General features: G+C 47.5%; 1 protein-coding gene across 2 annotated transcripts in view; it reads right to left on the reverse strand.

The window, feature by feature from the left end:
• Positions 1 to 24,491, reverse strand: part of OTOF (otoferlin) — a 161,976-nt gene that overhangs the window by 26,222 nt on the left and 111,263 nt on the right. For both annotated transcript variants that reach the window (XM_035110531.2, XM_035110530.2), the window contains exons 23-33: positions 21,340 to 21,529; positions 20,212 to 20,336; positions 18,082 to 18,216; positions 17,118 to 17,279; positions 13,471 to 13,590; positions 12,197 to 12,358; positions 9,581 to 9,743; positions 6,481 to 6,611; positions 3,985 to 4,014; positions 3,405 to 3,539; positions 993 to 1,059 (exon numbers count right to left, since the gene is read on the reverse strand). In XM_035110531.2, coding sequence (XP_034966422.2) covers positions 993 to 1,059; positions 3,405 to 3,539; positions 3,985 to 4,014; positions 6,481 to 6,611; positions 9,581 to 9,743; positions 12,197 to 12,358; positions 13,471 to 13,590; positions 17,118 to 17,279; positions 18,082 to 18,216; positions 20,212 to 20,336; positions 21,340 to 21,529 — 1,420 coding nt within the window. The remainder of the gene's footprint in view (positions 1 to 992; positions 1,060 to 3,404; positions 3,540 to 3,984; positions 4,015 to 6,480; positions 6,612 to 9,580; positions 9,744 to 12,196; positions 12,359 to 13,470; positions 13,591 to 17,117; positions 17,280 to 18,081; positions 18,217 to 20,211; positions 20,337 to 21,339; positions 21,530 to 24,491) is intronic.

Raw genomic sequence — 24,491 nt, forward strand, 5'->3', positions numbered from 1 at the left:
AAACACTGTGTTGTGTAATTCTTTTAAGAGGGACAAAGGGGACTTTGCCAGGAAGTATAATATTGAAGTATAAAGTATAATATTATTGTACAGGTTTTAGCAAACCTGAACGCACTCGCTTTGCTGCGCACAAAAGGGGAATGGCACTCTGCTGATATTGGAAGCTTGCTAACATAAGCTTGGATAGGATCTATCTAATAATATATCCTAATCCACATCCCTAACATTCCCACAAAATCTCCATGTTTCATAATTTTGGAACAGTTACACATTTAATAAATACTAATACTGCAGCCTTTTAAGTGGGTCTGTGGGAAAGGCGAGTTGTTGTTTTTGTTTTAATTAGAATCATAGAATCATAGAGTTGGAAGAGACCACAAGGGCCATCCAGTCCAACCCCCTGCCAAGAAGGAAACACCATCAAAGCATTCTTGACATATGCCTGTCAAACCTCTGCTTAAAGACATCCAAAGAAGGAGGTCTTGACTTGTGTTTTTCATCTTGTGTGTTGTTTTGTGAACTGCCCTGAGATCTTGTGATGAAGGGCGGCATATAATAATAATAATAATAATAATAATAATAATAATAATAATAATACACCGCTTGATGGAAAAAAAGAACCCAAACAAATCTCAAAGCAATTAAATCCTGCTCTCCTCCACACTTAGCAGTTTGCAGATGTTTTGCATGGAACGAAAGCATAACTCCTCTCAGGAGGAGATGCGGAGAGCTCTGGTTTAAACAGCTGCCTGGCTGATCAAGTGGGCCAGAGGTGAAGGGCTGCCCGTTCCTGGAGCTACAATGAGAAGGAAGGCTTGACCTGTTAATTTCTGCCTGCTCTCTAGCTGTGGAAGATGCAGGCTCTGTCAGCGAGTGGGGCTTTCCTTGGAGTTTGGGTTCCCCAAATGTTACAGGGTGTGGGTGGGTGGGGATTAACTCTCCTATCAAATCCACCTTTCATTTCTTTGAATTCCAGATTTCCAAAGATTTACCCTCAGACATATCCATCTCATCCTTCTCTTCCGCTTCCGCCGCAGCCGCCTCCTGCTGTCGAAGCAGCTAGAAAAAGGAAAGGAAAGGAAGGTCACACAACAATGTAGGTGTTATACGAATTCTAACACATGCATAATAAGTATATACACCGCGTGTCTGAAATAGTACAGGAGAGCAATCCTAAAGCCATTTTGACTCTTTCCGTGACCTCAAATATTCCTCTGCAGTTTGGACGTTTCCGAGCACAATTCAAAGTGTTGGTGCTGACCTTGAAAGCCCTAAACGAATTTTCGGCGCTTTTTCCACCCTGGAAGCGCGCCCGTGCGCATGCGCACGGGCGCGCACTCCCCCGCCCGCCGGCCCGCCGCGCGATCGGTGCGGTGGGAACCGGCCCAAACGCCGGTAAGTCTGGGGACCCCTGGTGTATGCATAGGGTGAGCCTGTGACCTGGATTCAGGAATTAAAGTACAGTATTCATCATCACAAAAGAATGACCAGGCTGCCCAGGTAATGCAATCAGTGACCATTGTCAGGTATCCTGGCAGGCAGGATTTCTGCTGTAGACCGTCTCCTGTGATGTATATATGATGTTTTGGGAGGTGGTCTTGGGCTACAGGGTGGGCAATTTCAAAAGTCTATATAAGGGCTTGCGCACCATTGTTTAGGGTCCCTCCTCCCTCCTGTGTGTGGTGAGTGAGGACCCTGTTGCAACAGTTAGTAAAGATCAGGCTTATCTAGCTGCTTTGCTTCTCAATATTCTCTGGCTGGCCTCTGTTATTTATTTCCTACCGATAGAGAACCTACATAAGGACTCTATACAGGCTCTTGGGTACCCCATAAGGCAGGCATGTCAAAAGTCAGGCCTGGGAGCCATAGGTAGTTCCATCCCAGGGTTCTAAATAAAGGTGAACAACTTTGGGGCGACATCCTAAATAAAGCTCAACAACTTCAATCCTTTAAAAAGGTCAACAACCTTGGCCAGCCCTCACGCATGGTCAAATCTGGCCCTCTTTGAAAAAAGTTTGGACACCCTTGCCATAAGGGGAAAGGAGCAGTTTTTTCTTATAAGAGTTTGGCGAGCCAGGTCCAGGAGTTTCAGCTGACTGGATTCTGGTGGCGAGGAAGGACTGATGGCCCAGCGCTTATAACAGAGGCAAATGGGAAGCTATTTGTTTTGGAGAACCCTTTGATCAGAGGCAGGCAGGCAGGTTCCTAGAAGATGCCTTTGGAGGTCTTTAAGCAGAGGCTTGACAGGCATATGTCAAGAATGCTTTGATGGTGTTTCCTGCTTGGCAGGGGGTTGGACTGGATGGCCCTTGTGGTCTCTTCCAACTCTATGATCCTATGATTGATTCTATGCCTCCTGGACTTGTGTATTTCAATGCAATTCTCCCCACGGCACGAATGACACAGACACTGAGAGAGTGGGCTTTCTATCTTGGGTGGGAAGCGGTTTGGCTTCTCGGAAGTGATATCCCATTTCCACAAAGCTTTTTGATTGCATGGAATATTGAATGCGAAAGTGGATATTGACTTTATTTTCTATTGAAAAAAAGGTTGACGATATTCAAGTCGATCTTTACGCACGTAGCCACAATTCCTTTTGAAATTTATCCCCGCTTCCTGGCGGAGCCCTTAAAATTGCCATCTAAGGGTGAACCCTTCGAACGCGGGCAGTCTCTAATATGGTGACATAGGTAGAATCACAGGATCACAGAAGTGTAGTGCTGGAAGGGACCCCAGCGGTCATCTAGTCCAACCCCCTGCAATGCAGCAATCATAACTAAGGCAGACCTTCCATATCATAGAATACACCATGGGTGGGCAAACTAAGGTCCAGGGGCCGGATCCAGCCCAATTGCCTTCTAAATATGGCCCCCAGACGATCCGGGGCCATATTTTTACATGAGTAGTTAAAGCCATGTGTTTTTTTACATGAGTAGAATGTATCCTTTTATTTAAAATGCATCTCTGGGTTATTTGTGGGGCATATGAATTCGTTCATTTTTTCCCCTTCCAAATATAGTCCAGCCCTCCACAAGGTCTGAGGGACAGTGGACCTGCCCCCTGCTGATAAAGTTTGCTGAACCTTGGAATACACAGCCTAGAAGGGCATTGAATTATAGAATCATAGAATTGTAGAGTTGGAAGGGATCCCAAGGGCCATCTAGTCCAACCCCCTGCAATGCATGCTGGGATGTGGTTGTTCCTGCAGCATTCATGCCCCAGAAGCCCCAGAGGAATTTGGTGGTGCGTGACCAAGCCAGCCTAACAATATGGAAAGAGCCAAGTATAACTTGTCCGGAATTAGAATTAGCTTTGATTCTCAGAATGGGAGAATGGCTCTCAGGCAGCTTCCTGTCCCATATTTTGCACCCGCCGCTCTTGATCACCACCTGCCAACCACTCACCTCCTTCATCGTCTCGATGGAAGCAAAATACTTGGACCACCAGTCCAGCATGCTCTCGTCAGGCTCATCGTCCTCCTCCTCCTCTGCACCCCCTTTCTTCTTCTTTTTCTTCTTCTTCTCCTTCTCTTCTTCCGACTGCAAAAGAATGGGGAAGAGGAGGGCGACAGAGATGCGGTCAGAGGTATCGCTCAGGCTGTGACCTTTGTGAGTCTCTGCTTTTCGTCTCCTTTCACACCTTGGAAGCCTTTTTGGACTCATTGCATCTCTGGCCTCTTTCTGCACCTGTAGGATTTGCTGGGATCCATCCTTACTGGGCAGCTGGTTGCCTGGCAAAGCTTGGGCTGACTTCCAACTCTTCCTCTCCTTGGGAGCTAACAGCTTTTTCCCTGGGAAGGAGGGGGGGTGAGTCGGACTGTCCTCTCTAAACTCAAAGAGACAGCTCCCATCTACAGAATCAGCCTCTTGCCTGCTCAGCTCAATTTCTGAGTCTGACTCTTCAGCTGGACTGGGGGGGACGGGGGACGGACGACACGTTCCTGACAGTCACCACAGAGCCAGGCATGGCACATCAGTCACTTACCACATCCACTTTCACAACCGCATCAGAGTTCTGCCTCCGGGGGAAAGAGATGGGAAGGGAGAAAAAGAAGTCGCAGTTACAAAGAGGAAGGCAGACCTGCAGTTTCCATACACTCCAACAACCCCCCCAGATAAAAAAAATAAGGACATTCCTTGCTCTTCCCCACAACTGACGCTCCTCAGCCTTCTATTCTCTCCCACCCAGAGCTTTTCCGAACAGAAGGAGCGTCAGGGCCGCCACCACCACTTCCCAGAAAGGACACAGCAAACACGCCCTCTCTCGTCCCGAGGAAACCCCTTAATCCCGATTTTATTTTTATTTTGTGCTTTGTTAAATTTACAAAGATAAAAGCACACACCAATACAGTAAATACATTTTAGAAAAGGGCATGGTTAGATGCAGATGCACAAAACATTGTTTAGATGGCCGGTCAAAGCCATTTCCCGGGATTATTATTTATTAAATTTACCGTATATACTGCCCTATACCTGGAGGTCTCAGGGTGGCTCACATAAAAGATCACAATATATAAAATCAAAATAAGAACAATAACCCAATAACACACACACACACACCAAATGGGCCACATTTTAAAAGGTCAACCAAAGGCCTGGTTAAAAGGAACGTTTTTGCCTGGCACCTAAAGGTGTATAATGAATGTGCCAGGCGAACCTCCCTGGAATGTGCCAGGCGAACCTCCCTGAGAAGGCCCCGCTCTCATGTTTCCACCTTCCAGACCCCTCAAGGAGGAGGCACACAAAGGAGAGCCTCAGAAGATGACCTCAGGGTCCGGGTCGGTTCATATGGGAAGAGGCGGTCCTTGAGGTATTGCGGTCCTGATCCATTTAAGGCTTTATAGATCAAAACCAGCACTTTGAATTGGGCCTGGAAACTAACTGGTAGCCAGTGCAGTCAGAGCAGGATTGGTGTAATATGCTCAAACTGTCTTGCTCCAGTGAGCATCCTGGGTGCTGAGATTCTGCACCAGCTGAATTTTCTGATTGTGGTCGCTGTTGCCTGCAGACAGCTTCTAGGAGCCACAAGCGAGAGCTGGGTGCGGGGGGGGGGGGGGGGAGGGGGACTCAAAGTGGGCAGACTACCACCAAAGGTTATCACAACCTGGCTTATAAGAAACTAGCTTTGCAGGAAAAACACAGGAAAGCAGCATTCCTGTTCCAAAGCACACACACACCCCATGCTTCCTTCCATCTTCCACCTGCCTCCATTCAGAGTTCCTTTCTCCACTCCAAGGGAGCTGCATCCTTGGGACAGAAACAAGCTCAGGCCTTGGAGACCCCAGACCCAGGTATTCTGCCCCCGCACAAGGTTGGAAGTTCGGGTGCCCCTGCAGTGTTGAAGGGCAGAGAAGGCCCATGTCGGATGTAATCCACTTGGAAAAGTCAAGTGCAACATTCCTTGTTTTCCTAGAGTGGACATGCAAGGGAATGTTTGGTCCAGCCAGTCGAAATTTCCTGTTCCTCCTAGGCTGGAGGATCCTTCCTTTTGCATGTGATAGAAGGTGGGCGTGAACCAACCTGTCCAGGTAACAAAAGGACGAGTCACGCAGCACCCTTCCCTCTTTTTGACACCCTTCTTCATTGGACCAGCTTCTAGCTAGGACTGCTCTGCTAGCTCTCGGGTAGCAGAAGCACTGGGATTATTCCCCCATATGGGGTAGATCCACATGTACATATTTGTAACTAAGTCTGCCTTCAGTAATCCAACTGTGAACTGATTTAAGTAAACTTCTGTTGTTGTTGTTGTTGTTGTTGTTGTTGTTTAGTCATGTCCGACTCTTCGTGACCCCATGGACCAGAGATTGCCAGGCACTCCTGTCTTCCACTGCCTCCCGCAGTTTGGTCAGACTCATGTTGGTAGCTTCGAGAACACTGTCCAACCATCTCGTCCTCTGACGTCCCCTTCTCCTAGTGCCCTCAATCTTTCCCAACATCAGGGTCTTTTCCAAGGATTCTTCTCTTCTCATGAGGTGGCCAAAGTATTGGAGCCTCAGCTTCAGGATCTGTCCTTCCAGTGAGCGCTCAGGGCTGATTTCCTTCAGGATGGAGAGGTTTGATCTTCTTGCAGTCCATGGGACTCTCAAGAGTCTCCTCCAGCACCATAATTCAAAAGCATCCATTCTTCGGTGATCAGCCTTCTTTATGGTCCAGCTCTCACTTCCATACATCACTACTGGGGAAACCATAGCTTTAACTATACTTCTTCTATTGACTTTGGATAAGATTGTGGCATCTTTATTCTTTTAAGAGGGATTCAAGGGAACTTACCAGGAATGTACAATTCAATCTGAAACATACTGAATTGTATAATAGTGAGAGGCTTACACGAGCCTGCAACCAGCTATCTGCTGTGCTTGTTAAAAAGGGGAACGTAAACTCTGCTAAGTGAAGGAACTTGCTTGCGCAAGTTAGGAAGGATATTAATAAACAATATATCCTCTCCTGCCACCCTGAACATTCCCACAGCCCTGCCACTTACCGCTTCCAGCTTGACCATGGTCTCCATCTTCTTGATGGGGGCCTCGGGCTCCATGTTAACCACGATTTCCCCTGTGGGGTGAGAGATGGGTCCTCCGTTGGCCAGGGCTGCATAGGCACTCATGAGCTTAGCTGGGCAGAAAACAGAGAAAGAGAACCAAGCGCAGAAAAAGAGGGAAAGGGAGAGAGAAGAAGAAGAAGAAGAAGAAGAAGAAGAAGAAGAAGAAGAAGAAGAAGAAGAAGAAGAAGAAGAAGAAGAAGGGAATTGTTTTAGGACAGAGGTGGCCAGAAGGCAGAGATGCTGGAGAACTCCAATGGAAACTTAAACAGAAAGTGTTCGCTTATTTGCCCCGTGTCCGGAATGGAAATCAATGTCGTGGATAGTTGGTGGTTGTTTCAGTCTGTGACCGATACGTGTTTACCTGTGAGGTGGCCTTGCCCTAAATATGCCCTCCTGACACCTTCTATCTTACAGGTGCCACATAATAACCATTCCATATTTGCAACAAATTAATCCTTGGAACTCCCTGCCTATTGACATCAAGCAGGTACCTTCCCTGCACTCTTTTCGGAGCCTGATAAAAACATTTTTTTAAAAAAAATTAATTTGGTTTTCCAGATTAAAATTTCACAGTCACATATGCAGCATTCAGCATGGAAACAAGATTCCGAAGAATCTCCTGGACTTCTCTCCTCCCCTTTGTGGGTCCTTTGGTTAATCATTTCCTCCTGGATCTTTTATGATAACCCAAATCTTCTACGTCTCCATTGTGTCCAAAATACACCATTAAACTGGTCATTCCAATCCTCCTAACGATTTTAAATGTTTACAATGGTTTTTAAGATAAATTACAATTTCCCCCCATTCCTTATTATATTTTCTTCCTGATTTCTGATTCTTTTTTGCCATTTTGGCATAACCCATCAACTTCACCTGCCATTCTTCTCTGGTAGGGGCTTTATCTTATTTCCATCTCTGGGCCAGTAGCATCCGTGAGTAACATTGGCAGAAAAACATTCTTGTTTAGACAAGCCTACTCAGATTTCTAGAAAGCTGGTGTGTTTTTAGTTTACTGCTTTTTTAAAAAACAATCTTTTAATTCTTTTTACTAATAATTTTATTGTTTTGATTGCTTTGTAAATCACTTTGAGTGTTTTTTTTTAAAAAATCAAGTGCTATATAAATTTTATATGAAATGAATAAATAAATAAAGGACATCCTCCCCCATTCAAATTCCGTTCCCTTTGCAAAGAAACGAACCTTTTGGAAATAATCATGGCATGAATTATGTGAAATCCCCAATTTGTGCAGATTATGCAGATAAGTTATGTGAATTATATTAACAAGCGGACAGTGAGACGAATAACATAGCATTTGGCAGAAAAAGACCTGTTGTGGGTCAGAAAGAGCCCTGATTGTGACCAAGACAGGACAGAGATAGTTGCCTTCCTCTTACATGCCTCCCAGAAGGTATTATAAAAGGAAGAAAAAATGACTGGAAAAGTGGAGACGAAAATACTGGAGAGAGAACGCCTCCAAGCTTCAGAGAGAAAACTTGCAGGGATGAGAATAAGCACACAAAAATGTTGAATGCACAAGAACTTTTGTGTTACGGATGTTTCCAGGCTCAGCTACAATCACAACCCTTTGTATTTCATAGAACCATAGAATTGAAATAGAACCATAGACTAGAGTTGGAAGGGACCCCGAGGGTCATCTAGCCCAACCCCCTTCAATACAGAAATCTCAGCTAAAGAATCCATGGCAGATGGCCATCCAACCTCTGCTTAAAAACCTCCAAAGAAGGAGAGTCCACCACCTTCCGAGGGAGACCGTTCCACCGTCGAACAGCTCTTGCCGTCAGAAAGTCCTTTTTAATGTTGGGTCGGAATCTGCTTCCTTGCCATTTAACCCCCTGCGGATCATTTCCATATAAGGGTGCTACATACATGATCTCAGATCCATTTACTTCTATACCAGCCATGTAAGTTTAGCCGGTCTCGTGATCTCTTTATTGTGGGATGGAATCCACTGGGAGCAGTCAAACACAACATTCCTTGTTTTCCTAGAGTGGACATGCAAGGGAATGTTTGGTCCAGCCAGTCAAAACTTCCTGTTCCTCCTGACCTGGAGCATCCTTCCTTGCATGTGGGCGTGACCTTTCCAGACCTGGTAAAAGGACAAGGCATACTGCCACTCTCCCTTCTTTTCCATCTTCCTTTCGTCCTGTGATCTGCTGGACTGCTAGCCTGCAGTCACTAGGTAAAATTGTTTTATGGAGTAAACCTTATTTAGTAAACCTGTTTTTATACATTTTTAACTCGGTCTAAGCCTTAATCCTGCCTTCAGGGATCACACTGTGCTCTGCCTGATCGTGAGTAAACTTTCTTTTTATTGCTTATGAATAAGACTGTGGTCTCTTTATTCTTTTAGGAGGGATTCAAGGGGTCTTACCAGGAAAATATTAGAACATTTTTCAATCTGGACAAGCCAGATGGAATTGCGTATTGTCTTAAGAAACTCACACGAGTTTGCAACTCGTTTTCTGCTGTGTAAAGGGGAATGCACTCTGCTAAGTAAAGGAACTTGCTAGCGCACGTTAGGAAGGATATTAATAAACAGTATATCCTCTCTTGCCACCCTAAACATTCCCACAGTCTCGTGCTCTCTTTATTTCAGATGCGGGGTTGCGGGGGGAAGCAAAGTCAGAAACAGTTATTTGCTTAAGGTTACCCAAGCGATTTCCTAGGTTCTTAGAGCTTTGAACCTCTGCTGCTCATGGAGCCCCTTCAAACTCATAGACTCTTATATCCACCCCGAGTGACAACTCCCATAGCTTTGTAAAGCATTTTTAGTTTTAATAGCTGGTGTATGACCGTAATAAAGCTTGATTGATTGATTGATTGGAGCTCAGTTTCTTAACTACAGAGCGGGCTTATTAAATAGCCACACACACCCCTGTCTAGCAAACCAAGACCCTAAAGACTGAGCATTTATCATGTACTGGTCGTACCCTGTTCCAACTTACACAGTTAGTTCACACCAGAGGTGCCCCATCTCCCGGACCCCATAACATCACCCTCCCTCCCTCTGGGTCTACCTGCTGTACTCCAGTGCTGGGCTTTCTTATCCGGAGGCCTGTAGATGAATTTCCGCAGGGAGTTCACAGCGTGGCTGCCCACGAGGGTGTAACGCCCAAAAGCGCGGCAATCCACAACGCGGATGTTCAGGGGGGGATGAAGAAGCTCGTTCTCAGGCAGATCCTGCAAGGGACCAGAAGGAAAAGTAGAATTTAGCCGGGGGGGGGGGGGAATGGACAGATCCCTGGTGTCTTCAGGGTCATCTCAGCCACCCCCTCGTTGTTCCACTGCCCCCATTGGCCCCAAATCCAATGGGGAAAGATAAGATCTGATTGGCTGAGCTTACTACTGCTCTGGGGAAATGTTTTAAGTTGAAATGGAGTGTTTCCTCCTTCAATGCAGGAATCTCAGCTAAAAAAATCCCTGGCAGGTGGCCATCCAACCTCTGCATAAAAGCCTTCAAGGCAGTCTCCTCCTCTTTCCCAGGCTAAACATCCCCAACTCCTTCAACCATTCCTCATGTTATAAGAATTCTAAGGTCTCAAATATAAATTAAATGTTCATAAATGCACAAGGCAAACACATACATTATATAAACCACGTGTCAGGAGAGCAATCCTGGAACCATTTCAACTCTCCCAATGACCTCAAATATTCCTCTGCAGGAAGGGAGGCAAATGGGGAAAGCCTCCCCATTGTCTTTTTGCTTGCAAATCCTGTCTTGAGGGAGTATTTGTGAATGAATAGGGTGAGCCTGTGACCTGGTTTCAGGAACTAGAGTATTGACCATCACAAAAGAATGGCCAGGCTGCCCAGGTAATGCAGCCAGTGACCATTATCAGGTATCCTGGCAGGCAGGATTTCTGCTGTAGACCGCCTCCTCTGCTGTAGACCACCTCTTTCTGTGATGCATGTATGCTTTTTTGGGGGGCGTGGTCTTGGGCTACAGGTGGGCAATATCAAAAGTCTATATAAGGGCTTGCGTACCATTGTTCTGGGTTCCTCCTCCCTCTTGTGGGGGTGAGCGGGGGACCCTGTTGCAACAGTTAATAAAGATCAGGCTTACTAGCTGCTTTGCTTCTCAATATTCTCTGATCAGCTTCTGTTGTTTTCTCCTACCAATAGGGAACCCACTTAAGGATGCTACCAGTATTTGGGCTCCGGAATACCCCATAAGGGAAAGGGAGCAGTTTTTGTTTTTATAACACTCACTAGCTGGCCCTGCATGCGTTGCTGTGCGTTAGTCTGTGAAATGGAGGGTACCCCTGAGCCTCAGAGTCCCACTGAGTCGAGGCGAGATACTGTGGAGAGGGCAGGTTTCATCCCTGTGCCCCCCCCCCTGTTCTGACCCATTATGTATCCCTGCCCTCTATTCCCCCCCCCCACCTCCACTTGGCCTAGTCTGGAAAGCGGCCTAATCTGCAAAGCTGAGGTGAGATATTGTGGAGAGGGCAGGTTTCATCCCTGTGTCTCCCCCCACCCTGTTCTGACCCATTACTTATCCCTGCCCTCTATTCGCCCCCCCCCCCCACCTCCACTTGGCCTAGTCTGGAAAGCGGCCTAGTCTGTCTGATAATGGCCGCCTTGGTGGTTTCAGTTGCTTGGTTGATGATGTCATTTGGTTTGTGGGTGGGGCTTAGATTTCACAGGAAGGGAGGGGGTGGAGGAGGGTACTACGCCACTTGAGGGTGCTGTTTGACTTGGTGGAAAACCAGGTCTACACCTGCCCAGGTGTGTGATTTGAGGGATTTTTGCCCCCAACAACGCTCGAGGAGTGGCCTGGATCGTTGTGTCAAAATTTCAGGACGATCGGTCAAGCGGTTACGGAGAAAAGTGGCAAACGCAGTTTCACGATTTTTACATTTATATATATATATATATATATATAAAATGGACTGCAAGAAGATCAAACCTATCCATTCTTAAGGAAATCAGCCCTGAGTGCTCCCTGGAAGGACAGGTCGTGAAGCTGAGGCTCCAAGACTTTGGCCACCTCATGAGAAGAGAAGAATCCCTGGAAAAGACCCTGATGTTGGGAAAGATGGAGGGCACAAGGAGAAGGGGACGTCAGAGGACAAGATGGTTGGACAGTGTTCTCGAAGCTACGAACATGAGTTTGACCAAACTGCGGGAGGCAGTGCAAGACAGGAGTGCCTGGCGTGCTATGGTCCATGGGGTCACGAAGAGTCGGACACGACTAAACGACTAAACAACAACATATATAGATAAGACTTGGTTTCCAGACCCTTGACCATCTAGGTTGCCCTCCCCTCCTTGGGCCCTGTTGCAAGACCAATTGCAGGAGAGCAAGTGTGAGAAAGGGCTAATGCCTCCATGTGCTCCTTGTGGGCTTCCAAGGATTGGCTCCTGATGGTCCATTGTGGGCTGGATGGACCTTTGGAGAGATTCAGAAGCCAGGCTGACAGTCAGAGACAGCAATGCTTCTCAATCCCAGTTGCTGGAAAGCTCAGGAGGGTAGAATTGCTCTTGTGTTTGGCTCCTGCTTGCTGGTTCCCCACAGGCCTCTGGATGGCCACTGTGAGAACAGGATGCTGGACTAGAGGGGCCATTGGCCTGATCCAGCAGCCTCTTCTCATGTCCTTATGCACCCATCCCTCTTGGGGGAAGATACTCACCACTTCAAACCATTTGACCAAGGTGCTGAAATTGGGGTTTTTCTTGTAGTTCTGGATGAGGGACGACTGGACTCCCCTCCCGGCACATTCGATGTCCACTCGAGGCCGATCCACCTGGGCCAAGTTCACGCGCTTCAGGTCTCTCAGCCCCCAGAACAAGATCTAGAATTGTAGAATCGTAGAATGGTGGAGTCGGAAGAAGGGACCTGTCAGGGACTGGACTGAAGAGAAGGGCTGGGGATCGCCCCCTCCTTCTCCTCAGCTTCCCTCGGAGGAGGAGAGGGAGTGGTGGGGATCGCCCCCCCCCTTCTCCATCAGTTTCAAGAGAAGAGGGAGACAGGATTGAATTACAGCAGAACTCAGAGCTGGAGGAGAAGGGAGGGGAGCAGAGACTTCCTTGGAAAGCACATTAGAGCTACCATCCCCGAGAATTCATCGCTCAATTAGAGTTCAAGAGCAACGGGTCCAACGGCATTTGACTACTGGAGCCCCCGTAGAGCCAAGGGCTGTTGCTGGGGGGCGGAGCTCAGAGTGAGCAGCGTCACTATGGGGTTAAGGACTATAATCCTTGTCTTGCACCATGGTGACTGAATAAAACCATAAATACGAACTTTCTTGTTTCTTCCTTCATCCTTGATGCTACCAGGGAAGGAGTGACTCCCCCATGCCTGACAGGACCCTGTGGACCATCTAGTCCAAACATGGCCAAACTTAGCCCTCCAGATGTTTTGGGACTACAATTCCCATCATTCCTGACCACTGGTCTTACCTTCCAAGTCCAGGACTGCAGAATCCAGGACCGGCAACCGTGTAACACCGGAAGTTGCATCGGCGTAGCTTCCAGTGTCGCTTTGCCCTTCTGTGGGCACCAAAAATGGCCGCCGCCGGCTTTGAAAGTCGCTTGTACGCATGCCAGGAAGTGAGTCGACGCAACTTCCGGTGTCGCTCCACCCATCTATGGGCACCAAAAATGGCCGCCGCCGACACCGGAAGTCGCGTCTATGCACTTCCAGACATGTGTAGATGCGACTTTCGAAGCCGGCAGCAGCCATTTTTGGTGCCCATAGAAGGGCAAATCGGAAAGAAAAAAATGGCCGCCGGCAGGAGAAAATAACGGAGAAAAACGGGAGATGAAGTGATACAGGGGACCACCGGGAAAAGGTAAGTAAAAACGGGGGTTTCCCGGGGAAAACGGGGTACTTGGCAGCTATGGCACCAGCACCAAGTCCAGCCGCCTGCCATGCAGGAAGCACAGCACCGAGGTTTAAGCTTACCTCCACTCTGTATTTGCTCAACACAGGGCGGATTCCCAAAGGCACAGGCAGGATGGGGCCCCGATCCATGTCTGTGGGGCCGTCAATGGGAGGCAGCTCTGACTTCCCGGCTGGGCCAATCTGCAAGAGAGGAGGACGGCAGGTAGAATCTGTTCCTTTAGTAATCTCTCTCTCACACACACACAAACACAATCTGCCGACCACCAGGATGCTTCCGTCCACCCTCGGGAGCGTCTCTCATCCCATTCATGCATCTCTAAGTGGGGGAGTCTAGAATCCCTGCTTGGAATAAGGTAAGCCCAAAGTCACGGTTTTGGATACAGTACAGACTGGTTTTTTATACACTACCAACATGGTGCTTTGTGAAGTGCCCAAAAGTATAATAGATAGTAATTCCAGAAATTTTGAGTTGGAAGCTGTACGTCTCTGAATTACTATTGCAGCCATGCAGGTTTCTAGCAGCCCCAAGAGGCAGGCGGAGAGGCTTTGAGCCTACTGGTGGTTTTTGAGAGGTGCCAACGTTTTGGGGAAGAAAGGGTTATTGGTGGGCTGAGCTGACACTTTCTTCCAGAGGATGTGCAGAACAGCCCCTTCGGAGATTACCCGCATGCCCAAGGCCCCGCTCCGCAATTTGTGAGCGAGTTACAGATGGAAAAAGTCAAGGGAGGGAGAGCGGGACAGGTGGTGGGTTGTGAGACAGGCAGAACTTGACCTAGTTTGGCTCATGCAGACAAGAGGAAGAGAGCAAGATAACGCAAAGGGCAAAATAAGAATACAGTGGTACCTCTACTTATGAATTTAATGCGTTCCGAACGCACATTCGTAAGTCGAAAAAAATTGTAAGTTGAATCCCATAGGAATGCATTGGGAGAAAAAATTCGTAAGTCGAAGCAACCCTATCTAAAAATTCGTAAGTAGAAAAAATCCTATCTAAACCGCATCCAAGATGGCGGACGGAGCTCCATTCGGAGGTAGAAACATTCGTAAGTAGAGTTATTCGTAAGTAGAGGTACCACTGTAACAAAAATCAAATCAGGATATCCTGTAATACAAGGCAAGACCCCCAGCTAAGAGGAATGAGAGCATCACAAAGGGCTTTTCTTTCAGCCGTGGCAATCTGGAAAGCACCTTGATCTGTGGCACACACGGACCATTGACCGCCAGCAAGGCCCGCCTGATCTCTTCGTCGTCGTAAGGAAACTGAGAAGATGGAGGCAAGGTGGAAAGAGAGACAGACAGACAGACAGACAGACAGACAGACAGACAGACAGACAGACAGACAGACAGAAGGACGGACAGGACAGGACGAATCCACACATGTAAAGAAAAGAAAACAAAGTCCACTCTTAAACGGGCAAACAGCACAGCAGATGGAGAAGGCAAAGTCCACTTTCAAAGAGCGAGATGGAAGAAGGAGTTGTGTCCTTGGCAGGTGGGATCCTTGGAGATTCCTCCATCCACACAACTTACAGTAGACCCCGAAACCTGTGCTCCTTTTATTTATGTGATTGCACCCTTGTGTGCTTCATTGAAAAATAAATAGAAAGAGGGCCAGAGAACACGGAAAACCCATCAAAAGGGGCTGAACCATATCTTATGAGAGCTTCCAGAACTCGGAAAGCAAGACGGAGGGCTTAAGATGCTCTTTCTGCACTGGGTTTTCCTGTGGTTGAAAGAGCTTTTAAAGAGCTCTTTACTTACTAAGCTCTGGGAAGATCATTTCAGGATCCTGGGATGCTCCTGCAAGAACTTGCAGAGCCATCATGAGATATTGAGAGATTTCGGACAGCCCTGCAAGATCTTGCAAAAGCATCTCAGGGCCTTAGCAAGAGCTTCCCAGAGGCCAGTAACATACCTTCCAATTGCCCCCATTTTGAGCAGGACTGCCCTGCTTTCTTTGAAGGCACTCTGGGCTCTGCCTCTGTCCTGGGGTGCCCCGATTTCATGGGGCCTGAAGATGGAGCCCTTGGAAGCAGCTCCCATAGTGGCAGCAGCCTTTGGGAAACAGGGATGAGAGTTGGAGTCCTCCTTCCTGGTTCCCAAAGCCGGGCAAAGGCATACCAGACTTTGGGAAGGAAATGTGAGCCCATGTCCCAATTTTTATTAGAAGAATGTTGGAAGGCATGCAGTCATCAAGGCAGAATGGCGGGGGGGGGGAGATGAGGCTTGCTCAGCACACTGGCTTTGAGCAGGTGGGAATGGTTGCAGGGGTGCAATTCCGGGGATCTTTTCCTTTGTGCACAGACCCCCAAAACATAACCCCAATACAGTGGAACCTCGGTTTATGAACACCTCGGTTTACGAATTTTCAGTTTACGAACGCCTCGGACCCATCTGGAACGGATTAATTCACTTTCCATTACTTTCAATGGGAAAGTTCGCTTCAGTTTATGAACGCTTCAGTTTATGAACAGACTTCTGGAACCAATTACACCCATGCTTCGGGTTAAGTACGCTTCAGGTTGAGTACTCCGCCGACCCATCTGGAACGGATTAATCCACTTTCCATTACTTTCAATGGGAAACTTCACTTCAGTTTATGAACGCTTCAGTTTATGAACAGGCTTCCAGAACCAATTGTGTTCATAAACCGAGGTACCACTGGATAAGTTTCAGGCCTACTGTACTAGCTGCCTGGGAACCATAACAGAAAAGACTAGTTTGTTAAGTTTTGGCCCAGTTCTCCAACCTGTGAAAGTCATCCCAGAACCTGATTTTATCTTTTGTCGATGCAGTACAGTGGTACCTCGGTTTATGAACACAATTGGTTCCGGAAGTCTGTTCATAAACTGAAGCGTTCATAAACTGAAGCGAACTTTCCCATTGAAAGTAATGGAAAGTGGATTAATCTGTTCCAGACGGTCCACGGAGTACTTAAAACTGAAGTGTTCATAAACTGAAGTGAACTTTCCTATTGAAAGTAATGGAAAGGGAATCAATCAGTTCCAGATGGGTCCACGGCGTTCGTAAACCGAAAATTCGTAAACCGAGGTTCCACTGTATTCACTTTTTTTTTTTGCTGCTGCATCATGCTGTCAACTCATGTTAAGCTTGTGGCCCACTAAGACTCCTAAACCCTTTTCACATGCCCTGCTGGAAAGCCAGGTGCCCCCCCCCATTCCTATATTTGTGCATCTGATTCTTCCTGCTTAAGTGTAGAACCTCACATTTGTCAAAACTCATTCGGCCCAGTCCTCCAAGCCCTGAAGGCCATCTCAAAACCTGGTACTATTCCAAGGCATTAGCTACCCCTCTCAGTCTCATTCAGGGACCTCAGGCTCAGCCAGGTTTGACCCATTTGCCCCCACCCCACCCCACCCCATGCATGGGTCCTGGGGATAGTTTCAAAAAGTCTTCACAAAGTTCAGGATAAATTCCAGTAAACATCAACATCAGGACAAGGCCCTGTTTCGATTATTCTTCATCAGCTAGGTTTCTCAGGTCTAAGTGAAGGCAAACATACTTGGTACACTTAGACCTGAGAAACCTAGCTGATGAAGAATAATCGAAACAGGGCCTTGTCCTGATGTTGATGTTTACTGGAATTTATCCTGAATAAAACTTTGTGAAGACTTTTTGAAACTATCCTTTTTGGCCCGAGTTCTTGTCATTTATCGTTTAATTTTGGGTCCTGGGGATGCCATTACCTGGAGCAGTTCGAAGGCAGCCAGCAGGTCCCCGGCGGTGGAGTTGCCCCGGTAGATCTGATAGTACTCTAGCTGGGGTGGGAAGCGGGGCGGACAGTACTCCTCATCCGACATCTTCACCACGGGCTTGGCAAACGTTCGGCCCATAAAGTCAGCCTTTCCCTGGAAGGAGATGGAGAAAGTGGAGAGCTCTGTTGATCGAGCATGAGACCCTTCCATCCATTCCAAACAAGATCTCTGCTAGTCTGCTCTGAATATCTCGCTTGATCCTCGGTCCTCAAAGCAGCATGGTGGACCACAGACCAAAAATGGTGGGGCAGGGAGGGTGTGCCAGGAGACGTCGCTATGGGGAGCTCCAGAGGTCCAGAATCAAAAGATGTGAGCAGTACTGGATGCGAGCCCTTTCCCACCAGGGACTGGGTAGAGGAGGAATGGTGGAGATGGTCTCCCCAGCCTGACCCTTCCAGAGAAGAAGAAGACAGTTCGAAATTACAACGGGGGTTTGCGGGAGGTCACAGCTCAGAGGAAGAAGAGGGGGAAAGTTGGAAAATAACAGGAGAGGAGGAGGAGGCAGAGCCGGAGCAGCTGGCTGACACGTTATCACAGGAAAGCATTCCAGACACCATCATCTCCCAGAACCTGGCGAGCCTTAAAAGTAGGAGAGCAAAGAGCTTGAAGACAGATAATTGTCGAGGGAATGGTGCTGTTGATGAATGAGGAAGTGGGAGAGAAGGGGGACGGAGATTTACTCAGGACAACGCCATTATTTGAAGAGGCTGCATTTCCAAGCCTTTCTCTGTAAATATTGAATAAACAAGCAGGTGCTAAGGACTTTTCCTTGTCTTATCCGTTCCTAGCAACGGATAGGTTGGTTCCTCTTCTGCCTGACACAATGCAGGCAAAGAACTCTGCTTCCCCCCTCTGCTATGATCCCCTCCCCACTTCCCTTCCCGGCCCCTCTTACCACTGTGTCCTGGTCATAGATCTCGATGACAATGATGGGAGGGTCGTCCCGCATCTCATGGACTTCCCCATATAGTTCCACGTTGTCAAACACCAGCAACTGGTCCCATGTGGGGCAAAGTGTCTCTTGGAGGACCTGAGAAGAGAAGGAGGAGGAGGAGGAGGAAGGAAGGACTGACTCAAGGTGTGCAGGAATCTCCTCCTTCAAACCCCATATCCTATTTCTTTCAGTTTCCCCCGAAATCCTGCAGAGCTTTTGCCTACAGCAGGAGCTGCTGCTATATCCTTCTGGAATTTGGCACTTGAGGCTGCCGTGATCTTTTTCTCTCTGGTCTCCTTTCAAACCGAACTCCATTGGTGTGTATCAGAGACGGGGCCTTTTCTACAGGGGCACCTAAATTCCTAAATTCCCTCCCTGGGGAAATGAAGCAAGCAGCCACCTCCACTTGACATTTAAGCACAAGGATGGCCTTTTTGCAAAATTGGCAGGCAAAAAGTTGCCAAATGTGTGTATTAGGAGAAAATCACAATAAAATGCTGGTGGATTTTGATAAGAACTTTAAAAAAAAAAGACAAATGCAGAATTGCAGAAAACTGAAGACTGGAATCTACACTTTGGAACTCCCTGCCTATTGATGTTGCCTGCTAAAGCCGTTATCGTTTAAACAAGCCCAATCAGGTGTTTTAATCCATTTTCGGTCTTTTGTTATTTTAACTTTTCGGAAGTCTTAAATTACGGTAGTTTTCTTGTTGATAATTTTCTTGTTTGGTTTTCTTGTAAACCCCTTTGAGGTTTGTTTTTTACAACCAAGCAGGGGTATTAATTTTATGAAATGGATAATAACAATGTGGAACTGAGAGGAAACCGTGCTGGCAGGGTTGGTCACCCTCAACAGGTAAAAGGTAAAGGTAAAGGGGCCCCTGACCATCAGGTCCAGTCGTGTCCGACTCTGGGGTTGCGGCGCTCATCTCGCTCTATAGGCCGAGGGAGCCGGCGTTTGTCCGCAGACAGCTTCCAGGTCATGTGGCCAGCATGACTAAGCTGCTTCTGGTGAACCAGAGCAGCGCACGGAAACGCCGTTTACCTTCCCGCCGGAGCGGTCCCTATTTATCTACTTGCACTTTGATGTACTTTCAAACTGCTAGGTAGGCAGGAGCTGGGACCGAACAACAGGAGCTCACCCTGTTGCAGGGATTCAAACCGCCGACCTTCTGATCAGCAAGCCCTAGACTCTGTGGTTTAACCCACAGCGCCACCCTCAACAGGAGCCATGAGCAATTTGGGCTGCGCGGAACATCACCTTTCAATCAATCAATATACTTTATTCGACCGATAGTCAGAAACAAAAAACATTTCTCAATACAAAGATAAACATATAAAACTGAAGGCATCAGAGGGATACATAAAAATATAAAACTGAAGGCATCAGAGGGATACATAAATGGGGTATGACCACGCTACTAAACCTCCTACAGATAACCCACATCAAGACATTCGATTATACGTTTCCGACACTTGAGCGCCAGGAAGAGGAATTTAGCCACCGAGAAGGTTATTTTCCCAGTGGGCTTGTTTAGCAAATATGCTGCCTGCCGTTCTCTTGGTCGGGAACTAAACTGAGATAAATACGGGGCTATAAGATATTGCCTTAAATCATTATAAAAGGGACAACTCAGTAGAATGTGTTCTGTGGATTCTACCTCACCCAAGGCACAATGGCACATTCTCTGACCGTATGGGACTCCTCCAAATCTTCCCCTCAAAACCGCCGAATCAAGGACATTCAGTCTGGCCGCCGTAAGTAGTCTGCGGTATTCCACGTAGTGGATATCCGCCAGGTAATGGGCTGGTGCAGACCGATACACCTGCTCCCCTAAAAACATCCCAGATTTCACGCGGGCTATGTCCTCCTGTCTGGCGATATCCCCCAATCTCTGAGCGATCATCGCTTTAGCGCGGCTGTACGTCATGGACTCAATATAAAGGGAGGACAGACCGCACTTTTGCACTTCCTCTACCACTTCCCTTTCCCATGGAGATTTAAAATTAGGAACATCACCTCCGCTTTTAACAAGCAAGAAATTCAGACAAGGACCGCTTGTCTATGAATCACACATCTCCTCCTCTTACCTCTGTGCACTGACTCTGCGTGATGAAAAAGACGCGAGCAAAGGGGTCGGAGAGGCCACTGCTGTCGGCAGCGAAGAGACTCCTGGCTTGGTACATGTGGACACGAAGCTGGAAGACCTGCTTCACTGCACGGGGGAAAGGAAAGGAAAGAGAGGGAGGTGACTCTGTGTGGATTTGGGGCAGCGAGAGAGAACCACAAGTGGAGGAGAAACCCATTTAGCTGACACTGTAAGCGGAATGTACAAAATCCGCACTTTGCAAACGAATGCACGGACCAAAACGCAGCACTTCTTCAAAATCTGCAGTTCTGCGAAATTTGGGGTGCAGTTCTCCAGATAGTGATTCCTAAACATTAGGAAGAACTTCCTGACAGTAAGAGCTGTTCGGCAGTGGAATTTGCTACCAAGGAGTGTGGTGGAGTCTCCTTCTCTGGAGGTCTTTAAGCAGAGGCTTGACAGGCATATGTCAAGAATGCTTTGATGGTGATTCCTTCTTGGCAGGGGGTTGGACTGGATGGCCCTTGTGGTCTCTTCCAACTCTATGATTCTATGATTCTAGGAGGATGTGTATATTGGCGAAAATATTGTATTAAAAATACATTGTATTGGGGAAAATGTGTTTGGAGGGGGTGGAATACATTGTAATGGGGGACATTGCAGGGAAATGCGTTGTATTAGGAGGACATTGTTTTGGGGGGAAATGCTTACACTAGTCAAAAGTATGTACAAAAAATGTGCATTAAGAGAAATGTGCATAAATATATATATCATTTTTAAAAATATATATATAACAGGCTTTTGCAGAAATGGGGTGATCTGAAGCCTGGGAAAATGAGAAACAGAGAGAAGCTGAAATTGTTAGATTCCTGCATCCTAAAGAGTGATAGGCATTTGGCATTTGCCTGAGTGTAGCCATTGGGGATCTTTAAAGACGATCCTTTCATAACACCGTAGGACCTGCCTTCAGTACTAAAGGCTGAGCCTGGGCAAAATCTAACACAGTCAGGAAGACAGCGCCTCTGAGCCTTAAAGAAGACCTTCCCTGCTACACCTGGGATTAAGGACAGAGCACAAAGGCGAGCCTGTGGGGTCCCCGGCCCCTCCAAAAGCAAGGAAGGGGTTCTCTTACTGCTGTACAGGAGGCTGATGGGTGGGAAGGAAGGGATGTTCTGGCCCTTGGGAAGTTTCTTCTCCTCAAAGCCGCAGGGCAGGCCGCTGAGGAAGTCCTTGCGATGTTTGTTGAGCCCCAGCCACAAATAGATCTCCATCTTGGCTTGAACCGTCCAGCCGGCTGGCCCAAAACCCTTTTTCCCCGGTAACTGAGTGGAGAAAGGCCAAGGAAGAGAGAGAAAGAGAGAAAGAGAAAAAGCACATCAAACACCCATGTCAGATACCCCTTCTCTCTGGGAGCTTCCGTTAAGAATTAACCAGCCTCTGGCAGGTTTACAGTGGAACCTCGGTTTACGCCTACCTCCGCTTATGAAAACCTCCGTTTACGAACGCCGCAGACCCGGAAGTGTTTACATCCGGGTTCTGTGGCGTCAGATGGGCAGACGCGATCTACGCAGCTCACGCATGCGCAGAAATAATCTGTGCAACGTGCGCGTACGCAGAAGCACTCTATCGGCGCTTCGCACACACACAGAAGCGTGCCTTCGGCGAGTGAACGCCTCCGCGGAACGGATTGCATTCGCAAACCGAGGTACCACTGTATAGTCTGTTTTATTTACAACAACATACAGAGAGCAGCCCAGGGCCACCCTCTATCGGGATAGCAGTTGATCACTCTGAATCCTCTCCCCTTCCACAGCGAGAAGCGCCCAGTGTCCAGTTCTTCCTCCCCTGTACTTCTGTTGTTCTTTAACCCTTTCAGCCCTTCAAGTTCGGGGGAGGGAGGGAATTCCCCCCCCACACTCTCGAATGAAGAACTTTCCAAATGCTCCCCATCTCCTGGTTGCCTAGCGACTATCTCAAAGCTGTGGGACTCTTCCCCAGACTGTGCGGCTTCTGAATCTACTGCTGGGAATGGTGAAGGAAGGGGGGGGGAATCTTCCCCTTCTTCCTCTGTCAGAGGCTGCTCTGTCTGTGACTGCATTCCTCCATCTTCAGAGTCAGACCCGTCTCTGGCAGCCGTCTCTGGCCAGACCCTGACAACCCATCACTTTTCTCCAAGCACCAGAAGTCCCCTTTCCACTTTGCACCTGAGTCCTGAAACGCACAAATTGTTGCGGCCACAATCCTGCGCCCAAGTGAGTTTATGGAAGGCCACATGTCTGCAAGGGAGAGCAGGCTGGTGACCTAAAAACTGTGGGGTGTAATCCACTGTAAACACAACATTCCTTCAGTAGCACCTTAAAGACCAACTAAGTTTTTATTTTGGTATGAGCTTTCGTGTGCATGCACACTTCGTCAGATACACTGAAACAGAAGTGTGCATGCACACGAAAGCTGGTTGATTCTGTTTCAGTGTATCTGAAGAAGTGTGCATGCACACGAAAGCTCATACCAAAATAAAAACTTAGTTGGTCTTTAAGGTGCTACTGAAGGAATTTTTTTATTTTGCTTCGACTCAGACCAACACGGTTATCTACCTGTAACTACAACATTCCTTGTTTTCCTAGAGTGGGAATGTTTGGTCCAGCCAGTCGAAAGGTCCTGTTTCCTCCCGGCCTGGAGCATCCTTCATTGCATGTGACTAGTGGGTGGGCGTGACCTTTCCAGACCTGGTAAAAGGACAAGGCAGGCTGCCACTCTCTGCCTTTCCCCTCTTCTATCCATCTTGCGAACCTCCTGGAATGAACTGCTGGCTGCCAGCTAAGCAGTCCTCCAGGCCATCTCCCTTATGGGGTAAACCTTGTTTTCATACATTTGTAACTCTAAGCCTTAATCCTACCTTCAGGGATCACACTGTGCTCTGCCTGATCGTGAGTAAACTTTCTTTTTATTGCTGATGAATAAGACTGTGGTGTCTTTATTCTTTTAGGAGGGATTCAAGGGGTCTTACCAGGAAAATATTAGAACATATTTCAATCTGGACAAGCCAGATTGAATTGCATATTGTCTTAAGAAACTCTGTGTAAAGGGGAATACACTCTTCTAAGTAAAGGAACTTGCCAGCGCAAGTTAGGAAGGATATTAATAAACAATATGTCCTCTCCTGACACCTTTGAGGTACTTTTTCGACGCCTGCTGAAAACGTTTTTGTTTTGACCACCCTACCCACAGCACTGAATGTACAGTGGTACAGGCAGTTCCCCTGCACAGGGTTCCAAGCTGAGGGGGCATAAAACTATGGCCTAGCACACTTGAGAGCATGCACAGAATGGAAAGTGAGGCGGTGAGGGCACCAATTTTGTCCTCGCTCAGGGCAACGTATTGCCAAAGTCTCAGATGTTTAGAAAGCTGGCGTGAGTTTTAATCTGTTCCCAGTCTAACGTCATTTGCCAACTTTGCTGCCACATACACCCAGACAACAACACCATTACTGGCCCCAACAACATCCAACATACCATCTCAGGACTATCTAATTGCTCATCTTCTAACATTGTGTATGCCATCAAATGCCAACAGTGCCCTTCAGCTCTCTATATTGGACAAACAGGCCAAACCCTACGCCAAAGGATAAATGGACATAAATCTGACATCAGGAACCACAAGACAGAGAAACCAGTAGGAGAACACTTCAATCTCCCAGGACATTCTATACAAGATCTCAAAGCAGCTGTTTTATTACAGAAAAATTTCAGGAACAGACTGGAAAGAGAAGTTGCTGAATTGGAACTCATTACCAAGCTTAAAACCATGGAGCCACCTGGGATGAATAAAGACATCGGATTCTTATGCATGATCAAGCTTTCTTTAGCACCTCAGCCCTTGCTCCCCCCCCCCGCAGGACCAATTGCAGTCATCAACAGTTGTTAACAGCCATCTACAGGTTTACCACTCCCATCAGCCCATCACCCATTCCCCACCCACCCACCCCCACCCAATGTATATACATAAGGGTCTGACTCTTCTGTTTCAAGTGTATCTGAAGAAGTGTGCATGCACATGAAAGCTCATACCAAAATAAAAACTTAGTTGGTGTTTAAGGTGCTACTGAAGGATTTTTTTTTATTTTAAGGCTTTCCGAATTCGTGGCTGTTGTACAACTGCTGACGGCAAGGCATCCTCTGATGGAGCAGACAGGTGGATTTTGACACCACAGGTGCTTCTTACCCAGCTGCCTCTTTTCTAAATTGCACCTCTCATGCCCTCCTCCTCCCTCCCTCCCTGCCCCCC

This window comes from Zootoca vivipara, chromosome 3 (assembly GCF_963506605.1).
Source record: "Zootoca vivipara chromosome 3, rZooViv1.1, whole genome shotgun sequence".
Classification (NCBI taxonomy): domain Eukaryota; kingdom Metazoa; phylum Chordata; class Lepidosauria; order Squamata; family Lacertidae; genus Zootoca; species Zootoca vivipara.